This window comes from Gasterosteus aculeatus, chromosome 8 (assembly GCF_964276395.1).
Source record: "Gasterosteus aculeatus chromosome 8, fGasAcu3.hap1.1, whole genome shotgun sequence".
NCBI classification, from domain to species: Eukaryota; Metazoa; Chordata; class Actinopteri; order Perciformes; family Gasterosteidae; genus Gasterosteus; species Gasterosteus aculeatus.
Genome location: NC_135695.1, coordinates 17,131,118 through 17,157,410, shown reverse-complemented (window position 1 = coordinate 17,157,410; position 26,293 = coordinate 17,131,118). Strand labels below are relative to the sequence as shown.

Sequence of the window (26,293 nt, the reverse complement as noted above, 5' to 3'; positions counted from 1 at the left end):
GGCTTTGGTGTCTCTCGCCTCTCGTCCTGCTGCGGCAGAAGCCGTCTCTAGATTTGCACAACTCTGGAGATTGGATCTCCCCAGAAAACGGGCTCATTATAATTGCTCTAAATGGATTGGGTAATGAAGAGTACAAAGCAACTTTATGGCACTACAAAAAGGGCCTGAAATAGCTTAGCTGTGACAGCATATTTTCATTAAAAAGCATGAAGAAATCCATCCTACAGGTTGATTGATGTTGCTGAATAATTGAGCTTATAACTATACCAAAGACCAAGAAATGAAACTACAAATGACATTTTGGATATTTCATAATGTCACTCAGCATACGGAGAAGGTTGCAAAGACATTTGCCACAGGATAGATATGAATATTTTATCTCGTCGTCTCCCTCCTCAACATCTCCATGTAGTTTTGATTTATTCATTGACTCCATCAAACTGTTCCCTCATTAAGACAGATGACTGACGGCTGTCCTTTTTCCCTCGCAGCTATTTGATTATATGAACTCCAGTTCAGAGCTAAATCAATAACCAGATTAGGAAGCTACACGTATGCACGCACACACACACTGACATGCAGGCAGCCACACCCTCCCACAGTACACAATGCTGTGGGAGAAATTCACCCGTACAGCGGTCGGATCATGTCTATGTGATTTAGCATTATGCCTTTGCTGCAAGGCGCGCACACACACACACACACACACACACACAGGCATCGTCTGAGATGTAGCTGATGGGGGAAAACAGTGATTAGATTAGGAGGGCCCTGCCTCTGCTTAGCGGCCGGTCTCCCTCCCTCTCGTACTCTGTGCAACTGCACGGCAGGTTTGTGTTCTTATACCTCCAGGCTTTATAGGTTTTTGAATAACTGTTCGACAAAGCCAATATTACCACTTCCAGCCTCAAACCGGTTTTTAATTCAAAGCCACTGAGAATTATAGAGAAAAATGGGGTTCAGTCAAGTTTCTTATTTAGGTGCTCTGGGAGAATATTCTATGAGGGTTCATTTGGGCCCTTTTTAGGTGCACAAAACGTAGCAGGGCACAGTAGCAGGGCACTGCTGAATTGCTTACATCTAACCTGGTATATGCAGGTGGGAACAGTAGCGTTGTGTAGTCGAGTAGCTGAGTGTAAATCTGTGTGCATTGCTGCTTTGTTTTGCATTGTTTACATACTTTCCGAGGTCATTTCAGTGTATTTCGCTAAAGATAGCACATTGCTTCACTAGAATGGCTGCTTGCCTGCACAGGTGCGTGGCCCGCGGTCACCTGCCAGCTACCTGCGGAGGCGGTGTCCTCGCTCTTGACAACCGGCGCTGAGTCGGATGGATCATCTCGCTCGCTCCCTGTGCCTCACTGTCCCAGCACAGCGAAAAGCAACTTCAGCTCCACACAGGAAGGAGCACTGCACGGAAACACGAGCTATTCCCAGAAATGGTGCAGGTCTTATTTATCATAGCGGCCGTCGTGTCGCATAGTTATTGAGTAGTTAAATGAACTGGACCGGGTGCAAACGCAATCATGAGCTTTCAGCAAAGATGATCTTTCTGTAATGACAAAGGCTGAGAGAGAAAAAGGAAGCTCCACGTAGACATAATATCCCACTACGTTTCGAGGGAATATTCTCAGATTTTAACGTCCACCTGAACTCAAGGGTGAACGCATTTGATGTCAGAGGTCCAGGTAACATTTTGCAACATCAAAGGTTAAGCCTACCAGGAACAATTTCTCCGGTTTTGTAACTTTCTGGAGCCTCATCGATTACAGTCAAAAGTAACACAGCACGATAAATTTCAAGGTGAAACTTTAGCCTGCTGCTTTTTTTGGTGATTTGTGTTTACCTACAGCAGGGGTGCCCACACTTTTTCGACTCGCAATCTACTTTTCAACAAACCAAGTCATGGCGCATGCGTGACGTGGTTTATTTATCAATGACAGCGGATCTACCGGTGCCATGGCGATTGATCGCGATCACCCTATTGGGCGCCCCCTGGCCTACAGTCTTTTTTTTGCCTTCAGTTAACGCCATGATCTAATCATGACCTCGGCACACAGAGGGTCCATTTGCACGGTTCTTCCCGTCTCTCCCACCTTCTCTTTTACCCAGTTTTTCCCTTCATTCACGACGGGTCCTTTGCAAGCCGGCTATCCACAGAAATAAAATTAATACTAACTAAATAGGCCCTACGTGTAAGATGGATATCATCTCCACTAAACCTTCAAGTACATTAATGATGTTTAATTGGGATAAAATCCAATGTAGGGGATGAGACGATGATTTAGCCTCTTTAATCCGCCAAAATGTCCTAGCTAAGGGCTTTGACGGTGATCGCTCCCATCCGTCACACCAAGGGATTACAGCAGGACGGACAGCGATGCACAGCGGGGACATCTCCCCGATTTCACTCAGCTGGGAGAGGAAATGCTGGCTGCAGAAGCTAGATCTGGCACAAAGGCTGCCAGGTTGATGGGGATTTGGTGCCGATGGAGGAAAGGTTTCTGCTGGAATGATGTTGCTGCCTTCACTTGACGCTGAGGATTGGATAGAGAAATAGGGGTCATGGGGCTTCAAAACGAGGGACTGCTCCCGCCACCGGAGTGAAAAAACAGGAACTGTGATGAGGACCTGCGGGGCCAGGTTGGGGCTGGGACTCGGGGACAGGGACTTGGGTTGACAGGCAAGGCCAGGCCTCCAATTCCAAGGCCTGGTCCCTGTGCTGCGGCCTTCAGCCAAAGAGCTAGGCAGGCGTCCAACTGATCTCACACCCCCACAAAGGGAGAACTGTAGAGCACCAGTCACTGGAGCTGCACAAATTGAAGTGTCATCTCCAGAGTGAAGATGCTCACCAATTTTCTGCATGCGTTGGTGCAGAGTTGGGATTGAGCCAGTGGACAAATGGCTCTAGTTTCTCCTGCGATTTGGATGAGCAAAGGAGACCATACTCTGTGTGTGTGCGTGTGTGTGTGGTGTACTGTATATATAGAGCACTGCAGGTCATTGTCCTTGAATGGTGGTTTGTCTTTTGACTGTCCACAATCTGTTTTTGAGAAGTGTGGAACAAGTGGAACAAGTAACTTCTGAACATCCAAATGCAAAATGTGGCAAAACTCGGAAGCTAAGGGAAACCAAGTGAACAATACAGTCAATCAGATAACCCATATTTTAAAAACGCAATCTCTGCCTAGAGAATCATGATTGTGATAAATCTTGAGGTTATAATATAGATGCTGTCTGACAAACCCCTCTCCAATGTATCCCTTACTTACTCAAGCTTGTGCAGACTACCCAGGGACAGAGAAGGAGCGAGTGGGAAAGCAGCATCGATCTCAACGCAAGACTGAAACATCACAAAAGAGAAAAAGGATAAAAGGGGGAGTCAAGCCAAAGTTAAATGAAAAATTGCCGACATCCACGTCCGGCGTTGTCTGAAAGATTTATTATTCCGAGTCAGGCAGAGAGAAAAGAGTTGCAAGAAGCTAGAAGAAGAGAATAATCCATTTCGGTAAAGCAGATGCAGATCGATGAGACTGGAGGCAGGCAGGCCAGAGTGCAACAGAGGACTGTGTGTGTGTGTGTGTGTGTGTGTGTGTGTGTGTGTGTGTGTGTGTGTGTGTGTGTGTGTGTGTGTGTGTGTGTGTGTGTGTGTGTGTGTGTGTGTGTGTGTGTGTGTGTGTGTGTGTTGTTGAGTATCCGTAATGTGTCTGAGATTGCGTGCACGAGACGTCCCAGATTACTTTCCCCAATTGATCCGGCCCAGCATCCGTCTGACCCCCAGGACATTTCAGAGCTCGGAAGATGCTGCCGGAGGTGGGTTGAGGGCGAGCGAGAGAGAGAGAGAGAGAAAGACAGACGCCCAAGAAGAAAGGGAGAGGAGAGAGAAACTAAAATCAATAGCGAGAGCATTACAGGGAGCTCGACTGGCCGACGAGTAAAGTCGTATTAATCTCTTTGTGTCTCAGTCAGTTTGATAGAAACTCCAATTCAACCACTTTGGGGGAAAGAGCGGGAGTTTTTAGTCGGCGTTCCGCAGGTGATGCGAGGGACACGTTGCACAATGCTGCCGTTGTGTGTCTGGAAAAAAAAACCCTGCAAGCCATAAGGAAACCACTAATAATATCTGAAGCGAGATGGGGGAGGCCAAGTCTCCCCCCAAGTCAGATGGTTGCGTGCTGGCTCCATTTTGTAGCTGCCAGGCAGTGTGTCTTATCAGTGGAGAGATCCTGCAGCACACCGTCTACTCCCCAGTCTCTGCAGCCTCCATCTATCTCGTCCAAGTCAGGCTAAATTGATTGTCTAAGCTGTGTGAGAGAAGGAGGAGGGAAGCCTGCGCCAGGCCGGCAATACAAAGTGCTGTTTTTTTTTACTGTGACGAAGGTGAACAGGACAGCGAAGGAAAACACAAGCTCCTTGGTAGTTTCCCCTTTTAGCTCGTGCCATAAGTGCCATGAGACTGTGGAGGAGAGACAGAGATCCCATTTGTGCCTAATGTAAAAGAAAGACTGGTACAATTGATCCACACAGTAAAGGAGTAAAGAAAAGCTGCTTGGGCCTTTGGTGTTTGAGTGGTAGAAGAAAACAGATGTTTACTCCCCCGATGAGGCGCGTCCTATTCGACTGCAGCGCTCAGTCACCATTGGCCGAGAGCCCAAGGAGACAGGAAGCACTTTTGTGGCATCAAATATTAATGGCGTTATAGAGTGTATCGATTATATAATACGTTTTCCCGGCATCTGAGCACGGACTAGAAATGTATTCCCTGAATAATTGAAAATGTATCCATGAGCAGTTTTTCATCTCAATGGTTGGTGGATGTAATTGCATTGCACCCCTATTCCAGTGTTATTTGAGATTTTATCAGAAGACGCACGTGTGTGCTCATGTGATAAACGCGAGGGCAGCGAGGAAATGAAGATGAAATTGCGTGCGTGTGCGTTACGCCTGAGACTGTTTGTTTTGTCGAATGGGTTGTGCGGTGAATATTGAGCACTGACTAGCAAGCACTTTTCCCCCCGACATTATGCTCTCTCACAGTATATGTCTACTGTTTGGATGGAGACCCATACATCTGCTTGCCGCTTCTTACATCTTGCTCGCCAGTCACCACATGCGCTGTCTGCTCGCCGCGGCGCTCCATTCCCTTCCCCATCGCGACATAGCTCGGTTGAAAAATGCTTTTGATTGTTCCACCTCTGTCTAACATTTTGATTTTTTCAGGGTCGGCTTTTCGAGCTTGCATTTAACAGCATGTCGTACACCGTTAATGAGATGAATTTCGGCCCACCGGACTGCAAAGTGCACCTCGCGTGGGCAACTCGGCCTCGGGGGCGTAGCTTCCCCTGGCGCTCTTCTCGCTTTGCTCTTTCAAAATAGTTATAAATACACCTCATTGGCTTTGGCCCACCTGCATGTGCTGGACCTGTGATAGCTAAAAGTTTCACCAGGTCATATTAGATTTAAAACCTTTCAGACTGTAATAAAGCTTCTACTTCTATGGGATCGTCCCCAAAATATCCCAGAATTCACCATTACCTGTCAGCTAGAAATGATATTCTCTGTCCTCCTCTCTCTCCTGACCTCCCTGCCCTTCTGCATCTTCTTTTTCCCTTTCAAGCTGACAGTTCACTCTCATTTAGGCCTCCATTATGCATTTCTGCTCCAGTTTACAAGACACATTGACAACAGAGCATGGGCAGCCTTTTTCTCTACTCCCCCACCTCTGTCTATCTTTCTTTGAAGTATTGGAAGTGTCTTCCCCATTACTCAGCCCTTGCCTCCCCCCCCTCCCACCCCGTCTCCCATCTGATCCCTCACACCCTCTCTTCATCTCGCTGCAGGAGTAAATGAAGGCAGAGGTCATCCCTCCTCTCGTCCTCCTCTCCTGCTAAATTGGCTGCTTGTAGCATCGGCGGATGGCTGCGGGCGTTTAAGGCCCCCCTCCCCCCCGCCCCGCTCTGGAGAGCTAGCGAACCGACTTCCTGCTCATTTGTGGCATTTCTGTCTCCTCGACCACAGGCTTGTTTACCCAGAGAGCACGAGGGAAACCCTCATTATAAACTCCGCCAAGGTCACTGCAGTCACCGCACCAATCTGCCACTTTCGACACACACATGGAATTTTATTCAATTAGTTCTGACAATTATTAAAACAGATGGGAGAAATGGAAGGAATACTCTTTAGAAATTCTCGAACAATTTGAGTCCTGCCGCTTTCCCAACCCACTCCCATCCTCCCATTTCTTCCCCATCTGACCAGTCCCACTCACCAAACCAAACCGGAGCCACCGGCCTTTTGTTGCACTGGTGGACTACATGAGGCGTATCTGTTTTTCAAGCCAGCCGCCATTTTCCGCCATCACCCTCACCACCCCCCTCCCTCCACAACCCACCCCAAACGTAACCCTGTGAAGTGAGTGTATGATGTTGACAGTGGGCTCTGCCCCCCTCCCTCCCTGTGCTCCGCTCCGTAGGGGTCGACAGAGACACAGTGGCGTCAAGCAGAGCTCCCACAGCTCCAGGGCTGGGCAGAGAAGGGATTGCTGACACAGCCAAAGATGGTAAGGAGACAAACGGATGGCTCATCCACTTTACACACCTATTAGGCAATATGATCTGATAATGTATGTGTGTTCACATAAATATGCACTGCTTGGCGATCCTGCTGGCGGGCCGTTGGAGCTGGAGCTGAGATTGATGGCGAGAGGGCCGGGGGGGGGGTTGCGTCGTGGGGAGCAATAATCGGCTGCTGACGCGTTTATCCATTGCATTTATACACGTTTAAGTACTTTTACCACCTCCTGTCAAATCAATTGTGCGTTTCAGCTTTCATTAAAACACGCTGCAACCGTGGGCATTTCTGACGGGCCTCTACTCCCTTGCAGACACTTACTCAAGTTGCTCACGAGTGTAACTTGTCCTCTGTTGCCCCCTCTCTCCTTTATTGAGCACTCCAGCACTCATTAAAAATTAATCTGTCCCCCAATGCACTTCATAGCAACTGTAGCTTCAGCATTGTTTGATTCCAGCCCAATCGCTTTGTCATCCTTAAAGGGACAGTGTGCAGGATTTGGTGGCATCCAGCTGTGCAGAGTGCAACCGACTGAACGCCCACTCCTCCCCTTTTAAGACTATGGTCACGTGGGCCGCCCAGCACAAACACGTAACGGCGCCGTTCGCCCAAATTGCAGGCCGTCCTGAGCGTAAGATCACTTTGTTAGGAGAAACTCAAGTCGGGCGGCAGCTCGCTTTACCACCACCCGCGTTAGGGAACTACGGAGTAACATGGTGGTCTTTTTAAGATTCATCAGCTGTCCTCCAAACTCACAGTTAGCATTTCCATCCTCGGCGTCACATGTGCCCAAAGGCCGCGCACGGTCCACGTGTACGTGTAGCTGGAAGCCCGGTGCTGGGATCTGGAGAGCGCCGCGTGGTGTGCCGAGTCAACGGGACGGCGGGAGTTCTGTCCTCGGCACGAGGCTCCTCGGTGGGAGATCCGGGGCTGGCCGAGTGTTCACCGACCGCCATGAAGTGGACTGCCGAGCAGCACAAACGCTGGTGGGCAGGGTCAAGGAGAGGAATGTAATTGGCCACTGGGACTCGCCGGGTGCCCGTTAATGAGAGGCAGCCATTTTGGTGGGAAAAAAAAGTCCTCAAAAAAACATCCCACGGAGTTGAAAGTCTTACTGACAGAATGCAACGCAGCAGGGAATGTAAACAGATTTAATAAGGCGCTCTCCAATCAGCTCTGTTATGGCTGGATGCTATTCTCTCCTTCCACCCCCCCGTCTCTGTATCTCTGTTGTGGTAGAGCGGTGAGTGAGCAGGAAAGGATACTGTCTAAAGAACAATTTGCATGCAGCTCTCATCTTGAGAGCTTTCAGACATCTCCCTGTCTGTCTGTTTTCTGCTGTGGGTTTGGACCATTGTTCTCTCTGTGCATGGGAGTGTATGCGCGTGTTTGAGTATGGGCTTTTCCCCTCTCTGCTGTGTGTGTGTGTGTGTGTGTGTGTGTGTGTGTGTGTGTGTGTGTGTGTGTGTGGAATGAGAGGATGAAAGCAGATTAAAGACGGACATTTGTGTTGTTGAGGCTTCTAAACACTTGCCCTGAAGGAAAAGAGCACTAGGCCTTTATAAGAGAAAAGATGGCCCCTCATGGCATTTTACCTTGAGATATTTTATTTGTTATAGTAGCAATATATTCTGAGTACTTGGATAAAGATACTCATTCAAATTAACTGCACACCGTTTGACTTTTTTCCATCAAGGTGATGGAAGCTGGCGACTTGTACAGTTGTATCATAATGTTATACGGATTCATACGAGTGGTGTTTATTGAGTTGTTTGTAGGCCTGTTTTCTGTTTATCGTCACCATCCCCTCTTACCACTACACGCAGGTAGATAAAAGCAAAGTCATTAGAGATTAAACGCATCGTAAATGTCTTCCGGGATTTTTTTTTATTCTGTTTGGAGATATATTATTAGAACAGGTCCAGTCTTTTGATAATCCAGAAATAGAGCAGAAGACGACTTGTGCGCCACTCCTCTTTTGCTAAAACCAGCCCTGCTTCCCAGTGCAGCCTGTCTGCGGGTACCTAATGGTTAAAAATAGACCGGGAGCTGAATGGTTGAGCGGGGGAAAGGGAGAGATCAGAGATGACTTTAGAAATTGGATTGAATCAGATTGAAGAATATTTGCATCTTAATTTGGGTTGCAGCATGTTTGGTCATTGCGCTGCTTGTGCAGGTTTCTGAAGGGAACTTTGCGAGTTTGTGTGAGCCGGCCCATTTTCTCAAATGGACCGGATATATAGTCTGGACTTTTCAGACATAAGATACAGGATCTATTACCAGTGCGAGAGGTCACTGAAGGACTTTAAAGAGATCTTAACGATTCAGTCGACAGGCTGGTTAGGTGTGAGTCAAGATAGAACGAGGCTCTCCACACAATTATACCAGCGCGTCAATCTTCTTTTTGTTACGTTTTATCACCATTTTGGATTCAGATTTGGTGTTCTCCACGCTTTACATTTGCAAAAACTATTCATTTGATAAAACAACTTTTCGTAATGCAAATGCATGAATAATTTCACCTCACACACGGCTTTTGTTGGAGAATAATGTTCGCTAAGAATAAGCCTTTCTATTAAATATGTATCAGAGTGCTCTGGTGGAAAAGCAAAGTGCAACCTCCCTCCCTCCTCCTCCTCCGACTCGCACTCCTTCACCTTCGCTGTTGTTCGCTCACACTCACAAGTTCAGTTTGAGCACTTTGATCCTGAGGTGCTCTGCAAAACCAGATGAGAAAACACAAGCTTCTCTCTGCCACGGCGGCAGCATCAGCCCAGAACTGCTTGGAGACGCTTCTTAACCAACGTCCATCCGTCCCTAGTTCTTCTTGTATGGACCTTTTTTACAGCCGGCGTGTGACGCGCGTTAAAAACACGCTTGCATGGCTACGGGACGAGCCACCCAGACGAGTTAGCATGGTTGTTGCATGTCTGTCTGTCCCAATCAACCCAACGGTGCCGGTGGCTGCTCGTAGTAACTGACAGCAAAGGTTGGCAAAGATAACGAAAGAATATGAGTATGTATTCAAGATCTACCTTAGGCTTTTACATTCTCCCAGACGGACGGACTGGAAGCTATTCAACCTATTAGGTAGTGCTGGACGGATCAATACAGTTTGCTCGATGAACCCAAAACCATTTCATAGTATTTGATGTTCTCTACACGGAGACAGATAGCATAGCTGTAGCATCGCGTTGCATGCCCACACTCAACTAATTCAACAGTGTTTAGGGACTGTAAAGGGTCTATTTCTCAATCTTTAATTAGGCCTGTTCTGTTGGCAGTTGGTTCACTATGTGTCTAGTAGCTTTGGGACTATGTTTTATAAAGTTGTCAGATATGAGAGGCAATTTTCTTTTTACCAACTTAAACATTTGTTGTTAATTTGTCACAAATATAAACCTGAACACCATCATTCCTAAACTCCTCAGGATTATGTGTTTACTCTGATTTTAAATAGGTAAATTAAAATATGTTCACGAATTACCTGAAAAATCATCACATAGATGCAAAATAACAAACAAAATTCTGCCATCCACAGACACTTTTCAACCCGTAGAATGCCACTAGTAAATAAAGTCAAATAACAGCTGCATGAACTAAACCTGGAACCAGCGTAAATGAAAAAACACCAAAGTCCACGAGGGCGATCTCCTGGATTTAAAAACACAATGTATACGTCCTGTGCAGAAATGTGCCGTGCCAAAATCCCTGTGGGGCAAGAAATAATGGTTTGAAAACTAATATTATTCATGTGCAAAGCTTGTTTAAAACCCTTCAAATGTCTGGAAACAGGCCTTTAAAAAAACCTTTTCATCCAAACATTTGATTTGACTTAATGCAAAAAAGTGATGCTTTCAGAAAATTGATTTAGAAAATAACCACTTTGTCCGATTCTTGTGTGCCTTGCTACATATTGAGTTTTTAAATAAATTTGCACTTTGCTAATAAACGTGGTCTCTCTCGCTCTCTCTCTCTCTCTGTCTGTCTTCCCGCCTACACTTTCGCTCTATGTTTCCTCTCCTTGCCGCCTCCTCCTCCTCCAGATCATCAGTAACATGGAGGCTCCAGTGACAAATGGCCCCAGCGGAGGAGGCACCACGGCCAACGGGCCGACCACCAACAGCCGCGGCTGTCCCTCGCCCATGCAGACCGGCCAATCAAATGACGACAGCAAGACCAACCTCATAGTCAACTACCTGCCCCAGAACATGACCCAGGAGGAGTTCCGCAGCCTGTTCGGCAGCATCGGCGAGATCGAGTCCTGCAAGCTGGTTCGCGACAAGATCACAGGTAGCGTCCGCGTTGCACTCGGAAACTGATGCCTTTTGTTTCCTCTTTTCACCAACACAGAAAAGAAATTTAAATCCTGTGAAAGCAAAGCAGAGGTGTCCAATAACGTTTTAAAAAGTGTAGGATTATTTCACTGTATTTCACCTAAGTTACCTAAGCTTAAGTCTTTGGGCGTCAGTGACAATATGATGCATGAAGTTAGGATATAAGTACACGATGTGGTGAATTGTTGGTTCTGTACAGAGTTCAACCAGGTAGAAGGGATTTAGATGCTTTCGGTCTATATTGACAGTTTTGACTGGCCTCACTATGGCACTTTAAGACTTGGCTTGCTATTTACTTCACTTCAACAAAGCACATTTTAAAAATGATTGTTTAATTGATCTTATGTCATAATAATTCATTTTGTGTGTTTTGGAGGAATATTTGCGGTAGCCAATATGTTGGTAAGAATAATAGAACGGTTTGCCTCAGTGTTCACACGCGGCTAGTGGATCAAAGGTGGGTCTCGATGCAGAGAGGCACCAGTGCGCCGTGTGTCGAATGAAGACGCACGTGTAAAGAATTAAACAGGAGATGAATAGTTCACTTCGCACAAGTGTACACAAGCCCACGGCTCAACGCCATTCCGAGCAATTTGAGTGTTTGACGGCAGTCGTCTTCTCGGAGGAGAAATCCATCTCTGCCCTCTGTGTGTGTTCAAGTGCTGTGAGTCAGCAATGCGGCAAAGTGCCACATGTTCTCCAGAGGTGTTTAAATTAAGCAGCACTTCGCGGTGCTAATCATGGCTGTAATCTGGGCGTAGTGGCTGTGTGGGACGCCGTACAGCAGATGGATCAGGGGACGGGGGGGGGGGGGTTGGTGCGGCTCTGCGATAATGCTCCATAATGGCTTTCATTTTAGATCCTACTTACTGGCGCTCTCCTCCTGATAATCTCATTAAAGAGCACCAGGCTGGCAGGCGGTGGAGATCACCGAGCCAGTCTCCAGATAGCGGGCGAGGCGGAGAGAGTAAACACACGTACACAGATATGTAAACCCAAACGCAATCACCACATTCAAGTTTCCGTATGGATTAAGCACAACCAAAAAGGCCGGTAGTGGCCAAAGGGTTGATTGTGAACCAGGAACTAGCCTCCTTCCGTCCTCTGGCTCTTTGAGGCGTATTCCACAGCGCTACAATACCTCTCTAGGACCATCTTCTCTTCCTCTTTAATGGGCCACAAAATGGAGCCTGAGAGTCAGACACACCAGGATAATGGAGGATGGTGTGTACAAAAATAACACTGCGATACCACATGCTATCCCCATCTCCCATCAGAGTGTTCTCCCCCCTCTCTCCTGCCGATTTGCCCCTCAAGTGTGATTCGCCCGGCGACACAGAGGAACCAAGCCGATGTTTGAAGGGAGTTTAAAAAGGAACAGAATTGCTGTAAACCTGCCTGGGCCCTAAATGGGGACTGTGAGGGGAAGGTAGAACTGTTTGTTCGCTCACTTCTAAACCGTTTAGGCTACTTCTTGGCTCTGCACTGCAGGGTCCATCTGAGGACCGAGCATCAACGCAGAAAGTTAAAAATAAAATCACACCCTCCCTCAATTGCCCCCCCCCCCCCCCCTCTGGTTCTAGGCATGTTTTTCTCTCCCTCGGGTGCAATTTCCTTATGCAAACTTTTAGGCCAACAAAGCGCAGATTACCTTTAACAGGGAACACCAAGAGGCTTTAGACTCTTACAGTCATCCAAATCATTACAGACTAAGCCAGGTTTGCCCGCGGGAGGGGCAAAGAGACACCTGTACCCTTTCTCCCCTTTCAAAACGGATCAACGTCTCTTAAGGATTTTTAAAAATGTTTCATCCGAGTGAGTCGAGACTTGGAGCGAGAGCATATTTATTTTTTACCATGTTGAATTTTCAGCAGGAAACCTCAGAGTGTCTTGAGGATAGTGAAGAGTTTTCAGTAGCTACACATTATTCATCTTGATGGGGATATTAAGGACGTCATATTCCATTAAGGAGTGTAGAACAAAGTTTAGTTTTTTAATATTTTAGTATGAAGTTTTCCGCCATCAAATTTCAAGATCATAAATTTTGCAATGCACAGTACTAACCGACCCGACGGCCCTTGTTGACGAGGTGTGTGCGCCTCCCAGAGGTACATCCGGAGTGACGTACAGGTCCTCGGCTTCGTGGCGACTTGGTCTTGTCGGCTCCGACGACGCCTTGTGGCGTGAGGCTCGGGCGGCTACGGGCCGGCGTTGGCGCCGTCTGTCGCCCTGGCGAACTCCAGCCGGTATAAGAGCTCCCCCTCTGCATGTCTTTCTCTCTCTCTCCACATGCACGCACACCCGCTTGCCTACCTGCCCGCCCGCCTGCACGCACAACTGCCTCCGCCTGATGAGCTCATAACACGGCAGAGAGACGTGCAGGTTAATCTTTTAGTAAACGCTAGCTTACAGGCACCTACCTGCAGCCCACACACACTTGCACACAACCCCCCCGGTGCCTCCAGGTGTCTCTTAAAGAGAAGATGTCTCAAAGAAGATCGCCGTTTGAATTTAGCATGCATGCTGCAGCGGTTTCACCTCCTCCCGCGCTTCGTGCAATGAGAATGCAGCTCGCACAAATGGCCAGATGGCGGCCGTGAGACTCTGTGGATTACAGATGGTTTTCCTCTTTCTTTAAAAGGGAGGGAAATGTCAAGAGAGAGGAAGCAACCACCAAAAGATGCAAATCCTTATTGTGAGAGAGAAGTCGATGAGCACCTTTTACAATGCTGAATCAGCACTTTGCAAACTGCTATATATGCCCGTGGACAAACACACTCACACAGAGAAAAATGGAATTGACTGATCCTTGTCAGCAAGTCGTTTTCGGGGTAATCTTTCTGCATCGGCTGCTTTTCTGCTGGAGAAATGAATACATTTGTTTCCATAATGACGTGGAAGAGAAGGAAATGGCTTTCCATGCTGGAACAAGGATTAATTGCATTGGCTGGATTCCAATTGGATTCACAGTTGCCAAAAGCTCAGTAGCCTTTACTCTTTAGTAAATTCACTTATTGCCTTCTTCCGGCAGCTAACTCCAGTCACCTTTCGTAATGGAAACCTTTTTATTCTCCTCTCGATGCAGATAAAAAAATGTCTACAACAAACACTGCGAAGACATCATCCTAAAGCACCCAGACGGAAGCCTTTGGTGCACACGGCTCTAGTCACCTTCCATGTGTTGGTTTTAAACATGGAACCTGGCGAGCTGATGCAAATCATAGTGACAATGTAGCAAGCCAAGCAGATGTTGGCTATGAAAAATAGATAGGACTGTGATGTCAGCTGTGGAGTAGTTCAAGCCAGAGCACCTCTGACAGACAGCAGCTTCAGCACCATGTGGACGCCCGCTGCAAACCCAAACCTTACATAAGGACAGGTACACCTTCAAAAGAGGAAAATTGAACAATTTGGTGGAATCGGCTTGCTTTGCGTGCTCAAGTCCTCGGCTCGGGCAGCACACTTCCATTAGTTTCATTGTCGCCTCATTTCTTTTTTGGAACATCGGGTGCACCTACCAGTATTGCAAACATAAAATATGCATCTAACCCTGATCTGCAAGGACGGATGAGCTCATCTCCTGCACAACGTCTGTCAGTCTGACGAGGAGAAGATCAAATATTCACCACATACATACACACCTCCACATCTCTTTGTTGCTACTGAAATATACATTGACAACACGCTCTAGGGAAAAGCAGATTCTCTTTGTACTTCAGATTGCAAGCCAAGCTTTTTTTCACATCATTACTAATGATGGGAACAAATGTTGCCATTATTCCTCCATCTGTCTTTATCACGTGACCAACTTAAAACCTTTTGAAACACTTAAACAACACAAATGCAATGCGGTGACAAGTCATCACCGTACTGAGAAGATGCCGAGCGAGATGAGTGAGCGAGCGAGACACCTTGCATGCAGGCCGAAGTGATCTTGACCTGAAATGGGCTGAAGGCTGGAGATAGCGTGAACAAAGCTGACAGGGAAAGAGACGAAAAGGCGATTTGACATCTCCAAAGCCAGGTACTAAGAGAGCTGCCTGGCCCAGAAGTGCAGACACATATTAAAGTTTAAGAGTCCCAGGTCGCGAGAATGTCCTGTATCTCTCCTAACAGCAGCCGTCCTTGCACCTCCCGCCCCTCCCTCTGCTCAGGACCCAAAATTGGACGCCCTTAGAGCTTGCCTGGCTGTGCCGCACCTCCAGTGACCCTCACTTCAGACAGCCGCTGTCCCCTCGCATTCCCCTCGTACCGCCCTTTACACGCAGCTCACAGGTTGAGACTGTCCCCTGTGTCGGCCTCAGATCCAGCCGCCGAATGGGCCTCAGAGTGCACCGTACCTGGGCAGGAGAGAGTCGAGACGGTCCCCGGCTGGTGGGTGGGTGGATGGCTGAGGGATTATGGGCCTGCTCCCTCCGCGCCCTCAGGAGGTGCAGCGCAGTAGGCACCGCCGCCCTGACGTAACGGGGTTACCCGAGCCCCCGAGGGGCTTCTCCGTCCGTCAGCTCGCCTTCGATATCTCAACCGCGCAGACGGCCAGCCAACCCACTCACTGCAGGCTGCAGTCCGCTGGCCCCCCCGAGGCTCAGGGAGCCACCAAGAGGGGGTGGTTTTTACGTGTGCGCGTCCCTGAACTTCTACGTGGGCAAGTGTGTGCGTGTGTGTTGTTGGAAGCGGGGCCTTGGGAACCGAGAGTGGGAGCCTCCTGACTGCAACAGTGGCTGCTACCTTGGCAACCCAGGAAGGGAAGATGTGTTGAATGAGTGAGTGGGAGAGGGATCTACAGTAGATGCATGCGTGCGGGGGACGTGGCTATGTTTATGAATTTACTTATTTAAAAACGGGCTTAATACATGCCACATGATGTGCTCCAGCCGTAACTGCTGATAGTTCAGGTGCTGTAGTCTTTTGTGCTCTTTTTGTTCGTTTTTTTTGCAGACTCACTCAACTCCCTTTCCCCGTTTCCTATGTAGTTGACCCTCTTTTAAGGTAAGTAAAGTGTCCATCGACGTCCATGACGTTGGTGACAGGGCGCCTCTTCCATCGGGGAGCATTTGCCCATCAAAAATAGCAGGAGCAAATCTGAGGATGGAAGCAATGAGTGTGGCACATTTATTTTGTACCCGCTGCCTCAACTTAAAATGTCGCAGGATTCAAGACTGACCAAACGGATTTGCCTCTTTGTGGACAGAGGAGGCCGGTCCTCTCAAGGTGTGTTAACGTCACCGACTCAAAGCTCTGGGGAACTCTGAAAGCCGCAACTCCCCCTTTTGATGCTTCTGTCCTCCCATGGCCGCCTCCATTTCTAAAATTCCAAATAACGTAAACCACGTATAAATACGGCAGCAGCGTTATCTTCTATGCACTTTGTCGATGATTTATAGAGACTAACGTAGAGCTCTGGATGACCACAGACCGCTATAGACATTTTTTGCAATTCAGCAACATCAGCACGTCGTTAATGAGAGAATGTGATCGGCTTTCTCAACAGTTTCCATATGTCTCGCTTAAATGAATTTATTCTACTGTAATATTACTATGCATTGCGTAGCACAAAGGGTTCCCCGTTATCAATTCGATGGGCAGCATCCACTACAAAATGTGTTTATGGAAATATATAAACTACACCACCATGTAAGTCAAATGTTATGTTGACAATCTAGTTACAGCATTCCAAATGAACTTTTTGATAATAGCAACACACTTGCTGGACAGTTAATACTGAAATAAAAGGTTTCATGCAGCCTGCATGTGCTGCATTTGGTGGCTACCACTCTACATCAAACAGTCTATAATGTGTTGTATGAGCCTTGACTGATGATAGCAGGAGGAGAAGATGCTTTCATGTCTGCCGTACAGGGCTCTTAGTCACTGAATACATCAAAAAAGGCACAATAATGACAGGCAATATGCAACTGGAGTCTGTGCCTTACAGCGTAAAATCGTTACCTCACTCTGCGTCTCACAATGTTGCACATTAATACTGTTTTTACCTTATTATCCGCCTGTGTATTCAGTGTAGCCATACATACATTTATCTACCTGTATATCATTTTGCATATGTGGGTGAATTCTGACTTTTTGGGTGTGTTTGTATACGTGTGTGTCCGCGCACATAAGTGGGAAATGAAAGATTAGATGCCCGTGGGGCCGGCATAGCGGACACCCCCTCGAAGCACACTCATGTTCTCATCTCACCCGTTGGGCAACCTGCTGCTCCACACGAAACTAATAATTGCGTAGTCATAACACGTCGGCAACTCACCAAGGAGCAACTCGCAGGGGGAAAAAGCAGAGATTTTACCACTGAAAGATCTCCCCATTCAATTCATGTCATATACAAAGGTTTTGCAAAAGAGGGGAGGCGGGTCGCCTCACTCGCCCTGCTTCATGTGGTTTAGTGTGTTAGTGACGCCGTCGCCGCACAAACCTCATTTTGGGACTGCTTCATTAGAGCACCTCTGGCATTATTAAAGTTACATCATTTTCATTAAGAAGCCTTTTTGCATTGCTGCTTAGCATTTTTCTTAAGTTGTTACAAATGTTTTGGAATTTGCACAACCGGCGCTGTAAGTAGCTGACGAATCAAAGGCAAATGAATATCTAACCTCATTAAAAGGCCATTATGTAGAGCAATGCATCATTTGGGTTCTCGGTTTTAATTGACAATTAAAGTATATAAGTTAATGTATCCATTAAGCTAATTGATCAGCACAAGTCATGTTTTTTCAGTTTGCTTCAACCCCATTAGGCTATTTATCAATGCATTTTTAACAGCTTTTATGTATTGCCTAAAATGCTATAGCGTTTTTTTCTGTAATCATAAAATACCAGTAGTCCTTAAACCATCTTTTTGTATAATCTAAACCTGTGACACCCATTACACATATTTCATTTCTGCACAGCAGCATTCCTTCAACCTTTTGCCTTGTGTGGAATCATCTTATGCTCCAACAAGGCGCCATGCTACGTTAAATGACGCTGAACCATTGGCCTCGGAACTGTGCTTATCCCCCGTGTGTTGAGCCAGAACGGAGGCACCGAATGCTCATCCTGTTGGAGGAGTGTTGTGGTGGATTCGTCCTCCTACTGGAAGGAACTAAAACACGCGCACGGTGACGCTTTCAGTCGCTCCGTTTAACTTTAATGCCGTCGTGTTTGTTTGTGTGTGCGCCTCTGCGATTGAGTGATTACAGGTTCACTTGCGAGCATGTGCAGGTGTGCAAGCGTGCGTGTGTGTGTGTGTACATCTGCGCGGTGCGTTGGCGTTCCGCACCCATCCGTGTAAAATCCAGACAGCCATGCAGCCAGCCGCTGGATCCCTGCTGCCGGTCGCCGGTGGAAGCCGGAGCTTTGCCGATGCCGCGGGCAGATGCCTCCCTCACGCCTCCCTCCCGTCTCCCCTCATCTCGCCGCTCACCCGGGAGACAGCCGCCAGCCAGCGGGCCTCGATCACACCCTCTTTCCTCGAGCCTTGAGGCCCTCTGCCGCTCGCCAAAGAGGGAGTGAAAACGAGAGTGGGGGCGGGGGGGGGCGGGCAGATACACCAAATACCAGCCAAAGCTCTGCATGCACATGGCATACAGGCTCAAAACGCAAAAGACATTATATATAATATATATTTTTTTAAAATTGACACTCGACCCCCTCCCTCACCCCCCACACAGCATCAGCGTCCATGGCTGCAAGTTTGGCCCCATTTGGCTGCCTGGACCACTCCATGAGAGCCAAGTGTCTCGGTACCATCAAGCACCAGCCAGCCCATCTCGATTGCCCCGCATGAGGGCTCTTCGCCAGCACACTTCATTGTCAGCTGACCCTCTGGTGGCCGCGCTTGTCGAAACCTCACATTTCTTGTTGAAGATGAGGGAGCGGGGTGAGGAAGGTGACGGGAAAGTGGGTGGCGAAGGGGCAGAAGAGGAGCGTTACGAGCGCCGGGCTCTCAGCCGTCGCGCCCTTCTGAAATTGCGCGGCGGTTTAAATTGAATCCATGCGCCTATTAAAAGTTGCAGTTTGAATTATTAGACTTACTTTACACTACAGGGTAATTTAGAATACACCGCTTACGGCTTATCTCTGTCTAATGGAAAAATAAAGCTATGTGCATTATTTCACTTGAAAAGGTTCCCTTAATTCATTTTGCCACGTGTTCTCTTTGTTGTACTCGGCCTCTTTTGTGTATTGACTTGACAAAGACGACAGGCCACAAATAATGATTCTGTGCGGTATATTTAAACTGCCGAACTTAACACCTGAAGTCAGCCGAGAGTCATGATGGAGGAGGAGGAGGAGGAGAGGAGTGTTAGGTAAAAATAGCAGTGGTCTCTCCAGGATGGCAGGTTTTTAATTAACAATAAAGAGCGTCTGATAATCCACAGTTAATCCAGAGGAGAAGAGGGAGGAGAGAAGGGAAAATCATCAGCTGTTTGATGTTAGGACTACAAGTCCCTCCTGGCCCTTCCACGGCTCGCAGCTGAGCTCTTCTGTGCCGTGATATCCATAGCCCAAATGTATTTATTTTGTGAAACAGCCATGCTCCATATTTTGTGATTCACTTTGTCTGACTAACCGCTGTCTGTTCCCATTAGCGTGAACGTGTGCGCACGCCGCTCCTCTCAAACTGACTGGGATCCTCTCTGCGCTCGTGTGTGGCATCGGGGCTGTTTGTTGAAGAGTGGCCGACTGAAGGCCCCCGATGGCTCCAGGCGTCTGCTTAAAGTCCTGCGCCTGTTGAAAGGCTCGATCTGTCGGGGGGGGGGGGGGGGGACACGGCGAGATGTCAAGCCCGCTTCACACTCACAGGGAGTCTGCTATCAAAGACAATTTAAGCTTAGAGGGAAACGGGGGTGGTGTTTTTTCTCTTTTTTTGTACAGATGCGGAGACAAACATGTTGTTCAAGTTGTTTGTACGCTCAGTGATACTCAGATTTTCGGGCCCAGGTTGAATTTTTCACTCAGAATTCACAAAAGGTTGAATGCTAATTTACGACATATTTTAAGCATTTAATTGTTGGCACCTCTTTATTGGGCATTTAAAAAAATGCATCACTAGAGTAAACTGCCTTAAGGTCCGAGATATAACAAGCAACCAATAAAGAGGAGTGAGATCAGAGTCACCACATTCCCTATTCGTGAGGTTATTATCGTGACTTGAAATATCAAGTGCAGATGTTTTTTTTTTTATTTGCCCTGGATTATGTCTTGCATGATATGATTGCATAGTGAGAAATGAACGGGGTTCCTCGAATGCTGGCATGCAGTCTCACCGGCACGTGTTGCGCAAACCCGCTGTGCTGTGGCAACTGAGCAGGCGCCACATTGGTTGACGAAAGTGTCACCGAGACGCTCGGCGCTCCAGGCAGGGGTCACGGTGATCTTGTCAGTAGTGATGAAGGGATGTTGCAGAAGATTGTTATGGAAAAGATGTATGATACTCTAGTGGGTGACCATGGACGGGTACAAGACCTTAGAATCATTTTCAGTATCAGGAGGAACAAAGGCATCAAACTGCTCATCCAATCACATCGTCATATTTATTAATCAGTAGTCTAAATGTAACTTATTTTTCTTTCACTACCGCGCAGCAACTTTCAGGACCGAAGAGTGATGCGGATGCTTTAAACCTGCATTCCTGCTAATGGCCAGCAGGGGGTTGCAAATATAAGTGTGATTGTATTGAAGTCAGTTAATGAGGCAGTTCATTTAATACTGTGGTAAACATTTAAAAATGTATTTTGCGTGACAGCGTGATTTTTAATTCATTTAGTAAATGATGGTGCCATTTAAAAAAAATAGACTATAAGCGGTGTATGTGGCAGGGCGTGGCTACCTCATGATTGACAGCTCACTCCAACAGCGTTTTACAGTCTGTTTTTTTCACTTGAAAATGTCTGTAGCTTCAATCTCTTGTCTCACTTCTGTCTGAAATAAACCAAGATGGTGACAGACAAAATGCGGAGTCATCAAAGCAGTAGATGCATATATTCTTTGAAGAGCGTACCAACAATTGCAAAAACAAACAACAACAAAGTTTCAGATGGACAGGATACAGTTAGTTAGACATAAAATCTGGTACCGCATTTCACATTTAAAACCACAATGTGTTTATCTCTTCTAATAATGAGGGGTGTCTGTCTCCCCTCAGAGCCTGTAGTCTGGATGATGAGTATAAATTAAGATGTCTTGCTGTCAGTGAAAAAACAAAACAAAGGAGAAAAAGAAATTCAAAGTTTTGCTTTCCTCTTTTCTGTCATTTCAGGACAGAGTCTGGGCTACGGTTTTGTCAACTACATCGATCCAAAGGACGCAGAGAAAGCCATCAACACGCTAAATGGACTCAGACTTCAGACCAAAACGATCAAGGTAACGGACGCCTCTAAATGTAACACATCAGAGTTGCTCTCATTAAACATTCACAGCTAGTATTTGAAAAGCATTACTGCGAAATCTAAAAATGAGTTGTTTGATGATTGATCAAATCATAAGATTTTATAAGTTGCAACGGTCAAGCACCCTGAGACAGTGATTCGGTTACTGTAACATGAGTTTGAGGGAAATATGGGATTAGCCTGAGCCTCAAAAAGTGAAAAAAGACCTCAAAGATACATTCAAATGTTTAACATGTTTTTTACATTAAATTTGAAACAGTTACAAGCAATTTCATACTGTTTTCTGCTCTCTTACATCCTCTACTATTGTCCCTTCGGCTCCTGTTTAAACTGGGCCGTAATCTGTTGCTCTGCGCTAATCCCTGGATTCTCGCTTTCTGTCATCTGATCTAATCTAATCTGATTTGATCTATTCGAATGGGATTATCTCGTAGTTGCGCATAGGCAATCCCTGTGAGAATCCCCAAACAATGTACGCTGCCTGATTTACACCGCAAAGGGTAAAAAAAAGGAACCTGTTGCTCCGCATGTGTTGCATTAGTGGATACAGGTGTGAACATCTCTATTACAAGTGTCTCTATGACCCAAAAGACCCTTTGCTCGTGTGTGTCACACATATACAGTGCAACATGTTAAAGGTGGTTCATCTAGTGGGAATTCACGAGGTCTCCATCGAGTGCAGCAAGCAGACTTCACAGATCTTCCCTCACGTTGCCTCAAGTTGTTCCTCAGATAAAGGGAGATCTTCCTAATGACAGAAGACGGCTCTGCACCTCTCGCTCCGGCGCACATTCACACTTCATTTCCTCGCTCCCGCTACACTCTTCTCGCTTTCCCACCACCACATCAGACTGAACACCCCCCTCTCACCCCCCCTCAGGGGTAACAAGGTAAATTAAAAGGCAGCACAGTAATTCTAAAAAAAAATTAAGCTTGGCGCTCTTTCATGTCACACCCTTTCCCCACTCTGTGCCACCACACTTGAGAGGAAACACTTGGCCCGGAGATTCACGTGTCCTCGGGCGGTGTGCGTCTACGTAGCGTCTTTGAGCTGGGTTTTTTTTCGCCCGCTGCGGTTTCCTCCGCCATGACACCTCAGATTTAGTCAGCGAAGGCTGCGATGCCGCTTTCCCTCTGAGGTGTGAAGGGAAGCAGCATGCCAAGGGTGAGAGGAGCGCACGGTGACATGCGTGCACATAAATCACACGCACTTTTTCAAAACTTTTCCTGCGCGCGCGCACACACACACACACACATACCCCTGTTTCGTAGTCGTGCGGCGCCACACTGCACCACACTTGTACACAATAGCGCTCACAGCTTGAGTAGGTGTTGATGGATTAGACATCTGGAGTTGGCTGACAAGGAGAGAAAATGAGCGAGAGCGGCACAGAAAAAGAGGAGTCGAAAAGCGGCGGCGCGCAGGAAGGAAGCAGAAGGAAAAGATCCAGGCGAGCAAAGGAGGGATGCAGGGAGGATGAGGGAGACAGGGGAGGTGAGCAGAGGCCAAAGAGAAGGCACGTGTGAAAGGAAAGCGAGACATGGGGAGAGCCAGATGTTCCCAATCCCAGTCCCCCGGCGTTAAGAGTGCGGCAGGATTTCCATGCCGCTCGAGGATTCCGACTGCACATCCACAATATTTGCCTTACTTCAACCTTATTGGGTGGCTTATGTCAGAGGTAATGAAAGCAGTGCGAGGAAAAGCTGCTCCACTCAGCGGCGGCAGTAATGGGATTTGGGCAACTTTCGCTCGAACCAAAATCGCGTCTTCGCGTGACGCACGATCGCTGACAACATTTGACAAGTGAGAGTTGACTGGTGGAGAAATGCCGCTGGGAGCCGCACACAATGTGACCAGTTATCAGCATTAGAGGAGACTTTCATCATCAGTGTGCGAGTATGATCATGGACACGTGCACGTGGATGAGTGTGGAACTGTGGAGGAGCAGTAGCGTGCGGCGATGAGGGAACTTGTGTGGGTGAGTGGCAACACGAGTCATTTTACTCCCTCGGTGAGATCGCCGCCCAGCCGAGTGTTCGCCAAGGGCAAAACTGCAACGGATTGGATTTGCTTGTGTTGGTTTTTGTACAGTGTGTCTGTGTGCTTCCACAGCACACTGGAGGTTAGGAAAGTCAGAAGGGACACAGCGGTAAAGGATTTGGTCCCAGTTGTAATGTTTGAGAAATGCAGTGCCGATGCGCTGCAGTAGGGAATATGTTGAGCTTTTACTCTTACTGTATGTTTTGCTTAATGCAACGGAACTGCGAAGCACTTGCAAGATGTCGGGGCACTCGGTTCAAATCTCAAAGGCTTTTGGTTACTTACTATTAGAATCATTGCTAGTGTGTAAAGCAACTGCTAAAAGCCATCTGTAAAGACAGTATATGAACCACTACACCCCCCCCTCTTTGACTCTGTATGGTTGAATCAATTGGGTGAATGAGGAGACTTTTTGGTCAGGGTCCTAATACAATTAATCCCTTTCCCCAGGCTACCAGAGCAGTCCTTTCAAAGTAAAACACCTGCTGTAAAACACCTGCTGTTTCTACTCCCGGCTACCAGAGCAGTCCTTTCAAAGTAAAACACCTGCTGTTTCTACTCAAGCCCACAAAGTTTCCTCTGCCTCGCCCAACAAATGACTTGTGTTATCTCTCCTGTGTTCTGAGCAGCTAAATCTTTCCTTGACAAGGATAATCCCCACAGCAAGGTGTGCTAAGAAAGCACCGTATTTTCCTCCCTGTGGATCTAATGACCCGCACCCCTGCACATCCAAAACACACACATCCCAAATCCTTGTACCTGTCATGCTATAATCTGGTTTAGATGTAGCCCTCACCAGGAAGTGAATCACTTATAAAGTCCTGGAGTTCTAATTTATTTAAACAAGCCTCTGACTTTGCGTCTTTGCCCACAGGTGTCATATGCACGACCCAGCTCAGCCTCCATCCGTGATGCCAATCTGTACGTGAGCGGCCTGCCCAAGACTATGACTCAGAAGGAGCTGGAGCAGCTCTTCTCCCAGTACGGACGCATCATCACCTCCCGCATCCTCGTCGACCAGGTCACAGGTATCCATGGGGCAGCGCCTCCTCTCTCTTCACACTTTCACACGGACTCACGTGATCAGCCAGGCGCACACACACTTGTACTCTGTGTACTGGATATCTTTTAAAATGGACAGTAAAGACTATATTATTTCTTCCTCTTGCTCCAAAGGGCAACATATTTTCTTCAGGCAACAAAGATGGCAGCTGGAAGTGACACTTCTCATGTCCATCTGCCTCTGAAACTGTAAAAAGTATCTCAAGTGCGAGATTCACTTGTAGCTCCGTGTGTCATGCATATCCACAGTCAATGTGTTGACTTCACGGAGTCAACACATTGACCTTCCTTCACGTTTGCATAAAAAGACTGTAAGCTAATAACCCAATGAGCATGAAAGGCATGACATTTGACAAGAAAATGACACACTGAAAACATTTGCAGTGTGCGTACGTTAACACATTGTGATATTGTGCAGGAATGCAGAAGTATGACGACAAAGGATATCTCTGGTAAAAATCCACATACCTGGTACTGGTACTATATTACCTTTACAACATGTCTACAACCACAGCGCCCAGGCCTCTTGGCCACCAAGCGTCGACTAGTGAGTGCGTGACCCCGTTAGCAGATTTTATGACCACGGCCCCCCACCCGCGACTCAGAGCGCCGTCGTGAAAACAGTGATTACACGAGGGGCACAAGCTGAGCAATATGCATGCTCAATTACACATTCCACTACATCCAAAACACCGAAATGAATCACATCAGTCCATTTTATTGCAGGAGAACCCCTCCAGCGTGTCTCTTAGATCCATTTCAGGGTTGGTGCGTGCCTACAGGCTGCAACCTGCTCCAGTGTTATGTGCAATGTGTACTGATGAAACAGAGAGGGAGCAGCATGCTGTCAGCCACACTCATTTGCCTAAGCAGAATAAATCACTGCTGGCGGTGAAGTGCACGCCTGTCTGTACACACTGAGACAGGAGGGGGAGGAGGAGGAGGAGGAGGGGGGGAGGGGGAAGAGAGTAGAGGGGAAAGCGGAGGAAAGGAAAACAAAGAGAGGAGGGAAACGAGAAGGGGGGGGGGTGGAAGGAAAAGCATTAAAAGAGGGCGTAGATGAGCAGCAAGGTGGGAAGGAGGGGAAATGAGGGAAAAGGAAGGAAAAAGCAAAAGTGAGTGAGCAGGAATAGAAATGGCTATTCCTAATCTCGTCAGCACGTGTGGATGAAGTGAGCACCTCTCCAGCAGATCCGTCTTTACGAGCGGCCATAAAGTGCCACCAGGACAAATGGAATGAACGCACATCACGGACAACGGAAGCTTACGGTTTCCATGCATTCGCCATATAGGAGGTTGGGTTCAGGGTTAGGGTGCCTTAAGAACCTGAATGATTCATTGTGTTCATTCCTGACGAGCACAAGGTCAGTGACAGCTTTTTTTTTGGTTTTACTTTCAAGGCTGGGAGTAAAATGTGCAGCCAGATCAAAGGAAAAGCGTCATATTTAGGAATTATTCTTGAGTTTAGTTTATTTTTGCCTTCTCTGCTCCTGAGATTCGACAAATTGGTGCGACAGCGAAATAAACTATTCACAACGATATATTCTAGACTACCAGGTTACATATCTGAGACACTATCAAGTCATTTGTGAGTGAAACCCAGTTCCTTGTACAGCACAGTGCCACTGGTTTGATGCCACAACTCCCGTTTGGCTAAATTTATTTCAACTACTCAACAACTTCCACCCCAACGTCTTTTGTCTAACGGCGCCATTGAAAAGTGCTACAGGTGGCCTTTGGTGCCAGACGACAGCCCTCTCAATAGAGCACAGCAGTATGTGATGTCAGCTGGCCTAAAAAGTTTGAACTCCAGCGACCATCTCCACACATCCAGTTTTTTCTCTCTCTTGTAGCACGCAGGCCTTGGATTTATCGCTGGTCAGTTCTTTTATACCT

General features: G+C 47.3%; 1 protein-coding gene across 11 annotated transcripts in view; it reads left to right on the top strand.

Annotated features, from left to right (window-relative positions):
• elavl4 (ELAV like neuron-specific RNA binding protein 4) overlaps positions 1-26,293 on the top strand; it is a 63,045-nt gene that overhangs the window by 20,473 nt on the left and 16,279 nt on the right. For 6 of the 11 annotated variants that reach the window (XM_078108460.1, XM_040184029.2, XM_040184026.2 and 3 more), the window contains exons 2-5: positions 6,472-6,558; positions 10,616-10,862; positions 21,165-21,268; positions 24,210-24,363. In XM_078108460.1, coding sequence (XP_077964586.1) covers positions 6,472-6,558; positions 10,616-10,862; positions 21,165-21,268; positions 24,210-24,363 — 592 coding nt within the window. Of the gene's footprint in view, positions 1-6,471; positions 6,559-10,615; positions 10,863-21,164; positions 21,269-24,209; positions 24,365-26,293 lie in introns of all 11 variants that reach the window. The other 5 variants (XM_078108459.1, XM_078108458.1, XM_078108457.1 and 2 more) reach the window with 1 other exon arrangement.